This window comes from Physeter macrocephalus, chromosome 19 (assembly GCF_002837175.3).
Source record: "Physeter macrocephalus isolate SW-GA chromosome 19, ASM283717v5, whole genome shotgun sequence".
Classification (NCBI taxonomy): Eukaryota; Metazoa; Chordata; class Mammalia; order Artiodactyla; family Physeteridae; genus Physeter; species Physeter macrocephalus.
The window spans coordinates 18,102,303-18,112,348 of NC_041232.1; the positions used below are offsets into that span (position 1 = coordinate 18,102,303).

Consider the following 10,046-nt stretch of genomic DNA (forward strand, 5'->3'; position numbering starts at 1 on the left):
TGCAGGAGAAACATTTTGCCGGATTTAAACGTCACTTGCACCTTTCACAAGACTCAGAATCCACAGTGTCCCATTTTCCGACTAGGCGATATCTTCCAAGAAACAGGAGATAATTTTTCAGATGTGGCAATTCAGGTTGGTGACGTCTTTGTACAGAGGGATGTGGCAGGGTGGGTCAAGGGATGGAGGATGACAAATGGCCAAGAGGCTGGACCACTGGGTCTTAATAATACGCTCATATTTATTGAGCATTTTGTAAATCCATGCACGGTGACAAGGACTTTTCCTGCATCACCTCATCTAATCCCATAACAACTCTATGAGAGACACTCAGTGTATTCGTTTCCTGTGCCTGCTATAACAAATTACCACAAATTTTGTGGCTTAAAACAACACATTTTTTTTTTATACGACTGGAGGTCAGAAGTCCAAAATGAGTTTCACTGGGCCAAAATCAAGATATCAGCAGAGACATGCTCCCTCCGGAGGCTCTAGGGGAGAATCCATTTCCTTGCCTTTTCCACCTTTTAGAACCGCGTTCCTTGCATTTCTTGGCTCACAGCCCCTTCTTCCCGCTTCGAAGCCAGCAGCACAGCATCTTGCTTCAGTGGTCACATTGATTTCTTATTCTGTGTCAAATCTTGCTCTGCTTCCCTCTTATAAAGACCAGTGTGTCTTCACAGGGCCCGCCCGGATAATCCAGGATAATTTCCTCATCTCAAGATCCTTACTTAATCACATCTGCAGTCTCTTTTGCCATTTAAGGTAACATATTCAGAGGTCCAGGGATTAGGACCTAGGATTAGGAATATTTGGGGGACCATTACTCAGACTACCACACTTGGATTAGTCAGGATTCTTCTGGTTGCAAGTTATAGAAATCCAACACAAATGATGTAAGCAAAAAATAAATTAAAAAGTAATTTGGGGGCAAATAATAGAAACCAAACTCAAGTGGCTTAAGCAAAAAAGGAACCATATTAACTTGTGTAAATAGACCAGGGGAGGGCTTCCCTGGTGGCGCAGTGGTTGAGAGTCCGTCCGCTGATGCAGGGGACACGGGTTCGTGCCCCGGTCCAGGAAGATCCCACATGCCACGGAGCGGCTAGGCCCGTGAGCCATGGCTGCTGAGCCTGCACGTCCGGAGCCTGTGCTCTGCAACGGGAGAGGCTACAACAGTGAGAGGCCTGCGTACCGCAAAAAAAAAAAAAAGAACAGGGGAAATGAACATTCTAGTATACCCAAGGCATCTTCCTACCTTGGGAGTTTTCTCTTGCTGTTCCCCTCTGCCTGGAACAGTCTGTCCCAGACATAGCATTAGCTGCCTCCTACACCTACTTCCAATATTTACTCAAATATAAGCTCAGTGAAGCTTTCCCTTACCGCTACATTTAAAGCGACAACTCCCACCTCTATCCCAGCATGCCCTATGGCCCTTTCCATGTTTATTTTTATCCCTGGCACCTAGCATTATCTGACATACTATATATTTTACATACCCATTTGTCTGTTGTCTATTTTCCCTGACTAGAATGTAAGTTCCATGATGGTAGGGACATTTAGCTTTTTTTTGGGGGGGAGGGTTCATTTTTGTGTCATGTTCAGCCCATAATGGACACTCAATAAATATTTGTTGATTGAATGAAGAGTATGATAGATTTAGGTATAGCTGCCTCCAGGAACTCAAATGATGTCCTCAGGAATCTGACTCCTTTCATCTCTTGATTGTTTCCTTAATGATGATGTCATTCTCAGGCATATTCTCCACATGTCAAAGCAAAGCCACCAAAGCTCTAGCACTGTGCTATCCACTATGGTAGCCACAAGTCACATGAAGTGACTTAAACTTAATTAAAATTAAACAAAATTAAAATTTTATTTCCTTGGTCATACCAGCCTCATTTCAAGCATTCAATAACCACTGGCTATTGTACTATACAGCATGAATATAGAATATATCCATCATCGCAGAAAATCCTATTAGACAATGCTGCTTTAGACTTTCACACTCTATAGCTAGTGGTCCCAGCCAGTAGAGGACTTCTTTTCCTATGGTTCTGGCAAAATGTCTCAGGAAGAGCTCTGATTGGTCTACCTTGGACCACATATCTATCCTGAATCAATCGCCAGGTCCAGAAGGGAGCACTGTCCTGATTGGCCAGGCTTGAGTCATGTGCCCACTCCTGGGGCTTGGAGAGGACATAGCCCCATTCAAACCACTGAGAGTTGGGAAAGGTGTTTCCCAAAGGAAATTCCAGGTAGTTTTCCCAGAAGAAGGCAAATTGGATGCCAAGTGACAAAGGCATTAGATATTCACTGTAATATGTAGAGTGCTTGGCTTAGTGCCTGACAAAAAAATGGCAGTTGTGATTATTCTGTATTATTTCCCCTTTCTCCAAGTCAGAGCTTCCTTGCTACTCATTTCTGTATCCTCAGTATCTAGCATACTGTCTTGAAATGCCTAATTTCATTGATTCAAAGACATACCTTTTTTTTCACTTTTAATAGTTTCAAAATCAGGAAGAGCTTTCAGTTGATAGAGTCTCACAGTTTAATTGACAGCATCTTTTTCTTAGAGGAACATTAAAAAAAAAACAAAAAACCCTATGTGTCTTACAAGCAATGGTGTCTAAGATTCAGTGAAATATGATAGTCAGTACTCAAAAAAATGTTTTAGAATAAAAGAAGTACCAAGTATAGGTAAGAGATTAACAGATTCTTTAGAAGTTTAGAGAAGAGAAAGGTCACCATGAATTGACGAGCACATGGGTGGCTGAGTGAGTGGGGAAGGATGTTTGCTGGTTCTTGAAGGATGAGGAGGATTTAGCTAGAGAGGTGAGTGGGAGAAACATTTCATTGGGAGAAAAGGTCAAGGGCCAAGATTTAAAAATTCAAAGCATACCAAGCAACTCCACTCCTAAGTATGTATCCACGAAAAATGACAACATATGTTCACACAGAAACTTGTACATAAATGTTCACAGCAGCATTATTCATAATAGCCAAAAGGTGGAAACAACCCAAGCGTCCATCAAAGGATGAATGGATAAACAAAATGTAGTATACTCAATCAGTGGAATATTCTTCCACCACAGTAAGGAATGAAGTACAGACACATGCTACAACATGGATGAACTTTAAAAGCATCATGCTAAGCGAAAGAAGCCAGACATAAAAGATCATATATTATATGATTTCATTCATATGAAAGTTCAGAATAAGGAACTCTATAAAGACAAAAAGTAGATTAGTGGTTGCTTAGTGCTTGAGAGAGGGGTGGTAACTAAAGTTTACATGTTTTCTTTTGGAGGTAATGAAAATGTTGTAAAATTGATTGTGGTGGCAGTTGCACATATACGTGAATATACTAAAAACTGTTAAATACACATGTTATGTGGGCGAACTGTATGTGAACTGTATCTCAATAAAGCTGTTTTTAAAAAAAGAAATGAAAATGCAAAGTGTGTTTAGGGAAAAACATAGAGATTTCGGAATAAGAGCTTTCTCCAGGGGTGTATTGGGAGATAAGCAGAGAAGATGTGACGGAGCACGATGAATTCCAGTCTAACAAGTTTCAACGTAAACTTTAATGGGGGGTGGACATTAAAGGTGTCTGATTACAGGAGTGGTTTGTTGAAAGTTATATTTTAGGAAAATAAATTTATCGGTGGTGTGTTCCAGGTGGGAGGAGGAGCAGGGAAATGCGTTTGTAGCTGCCACAGTAGTAGTTGTATGAGTTAGATAGGGCTGCACCTATGGCTCTGAAATTTTTAATCAGCATTTTTTTTTCCCTCAAAAGCCAACTTTTCCTTCAGTGATCATCACTATGCAGGGAGATGTCTGATGGCTGCATAACCCATGTCCAGCGGGACTTAGAGATTGTCTCTCGTTGTCTTCCCCAGGGAGGAATCATGGGCATTGAGATCTACTGGGACTGCAACCTGGACAGTTGGTTCCATCACTGCCGTCCAAAATACAGTTTCCGTCGCCTTGACGACAAGACTGCCAAGGAGTCCTTGTACCCTGGCTACAACTTCAGGTAACAGTGCTCCAGGTCAGACTTGCCCAGTGACTGGCCACCCTTGGAACCTCAGGGACCTTCCAGGCCTGGCTGAATCATATCCCCAGCAGCCAGCAAGACTAGTTTTGGTTCCAAGGCAACAAGAGGAATGTAAAAGACTTCCTCTAAGAGCTAGGCAGTGACTGAATTTTTGTATGAATTATTAAAGAATTGCACACTCTTTGTAAGATAAAAACAAAACTTGGGACACAGAGAAAAGCACAGAGAAGAGAATAAAAATCACCCATAATTCCTCTATCCTGAGATAACTGAAGATAACCCTCTGGTGAATGTTCCTTCGTCTAACCAATTGTTTTGTGAGGCTTATATGAGATCATATCACATTTATAATTTGGTATTCTGGCGGGGGGGGGTTTCATATGCCAGGTCACTCAAAATTCTTTGTGACTATCACATTAATTATCATCGTATTCCATTGTGAGTGTAATGATAACATTAGCTACAACTTAGGGAGGGTATTCTATATACCAGACATTCATATCACCATCACTAAACCTCACAACCACCCTGGAAGGTAGATATTAGTGTCCTGGGGAAAGCTGAGAAAGGTGAAATGATCTCCCCTAGACCCACAGCTAATAGTAGAAGCTCCATAATCCTAACCTAGATCACTAAGACCTCAAAACACACCCTTTCCCTTCCATCTCATAATTTTCTCACCATTCCGCCATCATTGGATATTTGGGGTATTTCTGATTTTTCTTTATAAATAACTCTGCAGTGTATATCTCTGTACATATATCTTTGTTTGAATCCCAGATTATTTCCTTAGGATAAATTTCTAGAAGCAGAATTATTGGATCAAAGGTTATGAGCATTTTACCATATGCTTTCAGGTTTTAAAAAAACTATATGGCTATATTTTTCATTTCTCAGATTTATATTCAGTTCTTTTTCAAAGCCACCTATTATTGTTTCAGTGAGATCCATTCTTAGCTTATGGATCCTACTCCTTTTGTCCAATCTACTGTATAACCCCTTTCACACTGAACTGTAGCAACTTGGATGAGATTTCTCTTTGTGGGGCTTTGGAATATTTATTGGTGGACTTCGGCAGAAATGATCTTGTGCAAAGTTTTGTGTGTGCCATGGGATATGGAGACATTCCTCTGGGGTGATAATTTAATTTTGTAGTTGTTCCTGCCAGGACTGTATGGCATCTATCAATTATAAACCAGTTTTTAGTTTAATTTCTTGGTGCTGGATGTCTTCACTCCACTAGAAGTATCCCATCCCTGCTTCCTTGCTAAGTAGGGCATCTGCAGCCTCAGCTCCTTTCCCAAGAAGTATGTTAAGACTCTAGCTGCTCATATACAAATCTGATCTGGTATTCCTAGGGTTCACGTGGCTTTAGTCCCCACTTACCACTCATCTCTAGCACCTGCCCTTCCTTGTTTTGAGCTCAATAATATATTGATATGACTTTAAAAAATACTTTATCTTGCACTTCTTTGTGTAAGTGCAGTGGGGTGGGAGGTGGTGGTGGAGGTGGTGAGGCAGCCTGCCATCTTGATTGGAAATCCTCCTACATCTGGATAATTTTTTTCAGCCTGTCCCTACAACACTGGGCCAGCAGTAACTTGGCCTCTCAGTTTGAGGCTTATAACACAGTCTCCATGACCTTTCATTTCCTGTGGGAGCCAGGCAGGGTTCTGTGACTGTGGTTATGGCTAGTCATTTTGTGCTCTGGTTCCAGACACAAAGTAGGCTTTGCTGTTTCCTTTTCAGGGAGAGTTGCTGAGTATATCCCTTGGTTACACAATTTGCTTAAGAAGCCGGTAGGATGTTGATACTGGCATTCTTCATTTATTAAATATATATTGAAGAAAAAAATATTTGTTGCCCCAATGGGTATACATTGGTAAACAAAATTGGGCTTCCCTGGTGGCACAGTGGTTGGGAGTCCGCCTGCCAATGCAGGGGACACGGGTTCGTGCCCTGGTCCGGGAAGATCCCACATGCCGCGGAGCGGCTGGGCCCGTGGGCCATGGCCTCTGAGCCTGCGCGTCCGGAGCCTGTGCTCCGCAACGGGAGAAGCCACAACAGTGAGAGGCCCGTGTACTGAAAAAAACAAACAAACAAGCAAAAATTTTCAAAATAGACAAGTTACTGCTTAGCATATATCCTAATAGGACATGACTATACATATAAGACAAAAATATAAGTAAATAAACAACTCCAAGTCAACATCATTAGTCACCAGGGAAATGCAAATTTAAACCACAATGAAATATAATGACATGCCCACCAGAATGACTAAAATTAAAAACACTGGAAATTCCAAAGGTTGGCAAGGAGGAGGAACAACTGGAATTCTCCTACTTTCCTGGTGGGAGTGTAAAATGGTACGACCACGTTAGAGAATTGTTGGGAAGTTTCTTATAAAGGTAAACATACATCTATCCTCTAAACCAGAAATCCCACTCTTAGGTATTTACCGAAGAGAAAGGAAACATATCTCCACAAAAAGATTTGCACATGAATGTTCACAGCATCCTTACTCATAATAGCCAAAACCCAGAAAGAACCCAAATGTGCAATAACAGGTGAATGGAGAAATAAATTGTGATATATTTATATAATAAAACACTACTTAACATAAATAAAAATGGAAGAAATTACTGATACACACATCAACATAGATGAATCCCACAGACGTTACATTGAGTGAAAGAAGCCAGACCTGAACGAGTACATTCTATGATGCCATTTATATGAAGTAAAAGAACAGGCAAACTTATCTGTGATGATAAAAGATAGAACAATGGCTGCTGGGCTGGGGTTTGGGGGTAGGAAGGAGAAGTAGGAACCGATTGGAAGGGAGCACAAGAGTTTTCTGGGGTAATGGAATGTTCTAGATGTTGGTAGGGATCTAGGTTACATAGAGTATTCATTTGTCAAAACTCATTGAATTGAACCCTTAGGACTTGTGCATTTTATTATTATATGTTAGTTATACCTCAATAGAACAAAGAAATCCAACAAAACCATTTCAGATGATGATAAATGCTTCAAAGAAAATCAAACAAGATAGTGTGATGGGGGTGTGGGGAAATGCAACCAGAAAAGGCCTCTGCAAGCACAGGATAGGACCCCCATAGGCACCATGCACTTTCCTGAGGACTGAGCTTTCCTAGTTAAGAAGAGAAACTGCACACGTAGGAGTCCATGTTAGGGAATCAACTTGCAAACATATTAGCTTCTCCGAATACTTTTAGCACTAATGGTCTGGACCAATGGTTCTCAAAGTGCGGGTCCCCATATCAGCATCATGTGGTATCTTGTTAGAAATGCAAATTCTCAGGCTCTACCCCAGACCTACTGAATCAGACACTCTGGGGATTGTCTTCATAAGCCTTCCAGGTTATTCTAATGCAAACTTAAGTTTGAGAATCACTAATGTAGACCCTCGATACTCAAATGTGATCCTGGAACCAGCAACATGGGCCTCACCTGGGAGCTTGTTATGATGTACAATCTCAGCCCCCACTCTCAATTTACTGAGTCAAAATCTGCATCTTAAGATTCCCAGGAGATTCATGTGCACATTAAAATTTGAGAAGCACTGGTCTCGACTATATTTTCTAGCATCCTAAACATACTTTCTTCTTAGATGATTCATCTGACTATATTTTCTTTCTACAACCAGGTTGCTAGCTGCCTGGGAGAATGAATAAAATAAAGTGTCTACTTAATCTGAGCATGCATGTACAGGCCAAAGTACACGTGCACGTGCAAACACACACACACACATTCACTGCTTCCTAACCCTTCTGCTAGCACTCTTATTAAGTGGGTCCACTTAAGCAAATGGCTCTATTTATATTTTACTTAAAGCAGCATCATTAACTGGCAAGCAGGCTTCAAATTTTGTTTTTGTTTTTGTTTTTGGCCTGCACAATGTTTTGAAAGTTGAGACATTCTACATAAAAATATGGACTTCCTACTTTTTTTTTAAATTAAACCATTTGACAACACTGGCTTCATATTCCACAGGGAGCACTCAGCTAGAGCTGAGTATCAGTGGTTCCCTTTAGAAAAGGCATGTGGCTCTTGGTTTGCCACGCTCCTCACCACTCCTTATTGCCTCTTACCTGGCTGCATCGCTCATTTCTGTTATCTGGCCCCTATAGGCATTTGAGTTTGAGAACCTTGGCTAAAGGCTGGCTGAGATCAAGACATAAGAGGATTTTGCCTTCTCCGGGTCAGTGGAATTTCATCCAGGGCCCTGAAACCAGCTCCTAGTTTTGATCATTCCCAGCTGCTCTACTGAATAGGCTTGTGGCCATTAGCAAAAAGAGAGGCCTGGATCAGTGGTCCCCGACTGCCCTCACAGGCTGTTTTTTCAGCAATCAGCAGACGCATGCAGGGCGATGTACCAATCAGATGTTAGCAAATGGTCTTCAAGTCGCTGAGCTAAGCCTAAGAACATTAGCTCCTGGAGAGATCTGAGCTTTCTGAAGAACTGGTTGTGATGTTAATATTCTTTTAGAACAAAGTTTTAGAGCATTGGTTCTCTGCAATAAGCACCAGAAGAAATCTTTAGCCAGAAATAAAATGGCAAGATCTGACGGGTAACTGGAGAAGTTATTTTCAAATAGCCACACAAAAGGGAAGGAAGTTAGAGGTTATATGAGGTTTATGAGAAAATATAACTTTCTAAAACATAGGAAGTTGAATGAATTGATCACGTTGAAGAATTTTGTCCTTTACCAAAAGATCCTTTTTCAATTATTCAGTTTAGTTACAAGATGCGTAAAGCAGGGAAGACCCACACAAAATAGAATGCCTGATGTGCTTCTCTGCTTCTCAGAATGGGTGTGTGTGTGTGTATTCATTTCCTATGGCCGCTATAACAAATTACCACAAACTTGATGGCTTTAAACAACACAAATTTATCTCTCACAGTTCTGGAGGCCAGAAGTCCAAAATCAAGGTGTCAGCAGGGACATACTCCCTCTAAAGTCTCTAAGGGAGGATCTTTCCTTGCCTCTTCTAGCTTCTGATGGCTCTAGGTGGTCCTTAACTTGTGGCTGCATCCCTCCAGTATTTGCCTCCGTCTTTACATGGCCTTCTCCTCTGTGTTTCTGTTTCAACTCTCCCTTTCCTTTTCTTATAAGGATACAGCCATTGGATTTAAGACCCACCCTAAATCCAGAATGATCTCATCTTGAGATCCTTAACTCATTTACATCTGCAAAGATCCTATTTTCAAATAAGGTCACATTGACAGGTGCAGGGGTTAGGCGCTTGGACTCACCTTTTTGGGGGGCCATTACTCAACCCACTACAGAGTGTAAAAACATCCTTGCCCAGGGCCTGGTGTTCTGAGTGTGGCCCACTGATCACCTGCATCAGAACCACCTGGTACCTTTCCTGGAAATACAGATTCCTAGAAACGCCTCACATCTTTTGAAACCGCCCTTTGGGGGTGAGGCCCAGGAATCTGCCTTTCGAACACACTTCCCAAGTGATTCTTGCCCTCAGTTTGAGAACCACTGTACCAAGACCCTGAAAGCAGAAATTCAAGTATTTACTATACAATGTTAACCTTCCAGCAAAACAGCTTGCATAGAGAGATAATGCAACCCTGGGGCATGGAGTGGTGATGCATGCTTGCTTTGTATTTTAAAAAACAAGTCAGTTAATAGAGCAGAAGAAAGTACTGTCATGGAATGAGAACAATCAGATGCAAAGAAACTGAAACCCCTTTGGCCAGAAACAGGCACTCGCCTGAGAATATCTAACTGATCTCAATGTCAGATCGTGAGTTTAAAAAGAATAAGAATTTCAGATGTTCCATACTATATTCTGGCAGATAATCCGTTTTCTGTTTTCTTCTCTCCCCACACCTGTAAACAGATTATGAATTAATAACTCAAAGAAAATATATGTAGGGCTTCCCTGGTGGCGCAGTGGTTGAGAGTCCGCCTGCCGATGCAGGGGACACGGGTTCGTGCCCCGG

The 10,046-nt window shown here is 41.5% G+C and overlaps 1 protein-coding gene across 1 annotated transcript in view; it reads left to right on the top strand.

Moving 5' to 3' along the window:
- The window catches only part of P2RX7 (purinergic receptor P2X 7), a 60,480-nt gene that overhangs the window by 39,508 nt on the left and 10,926 nt on the right, over nt 1-10,046 (top strand). Inside the window, exon 8 of the mRNA XM_024121097.3 lies at nt 3,903-4,039. Within this exon, the coding sequence (XP_023976865.1) occupies nt 3,903-4,039 (137 nt within the window). The remainder of the gene's footprint in view (nt 1-3,902; nt 4,040-10,046) is intronic.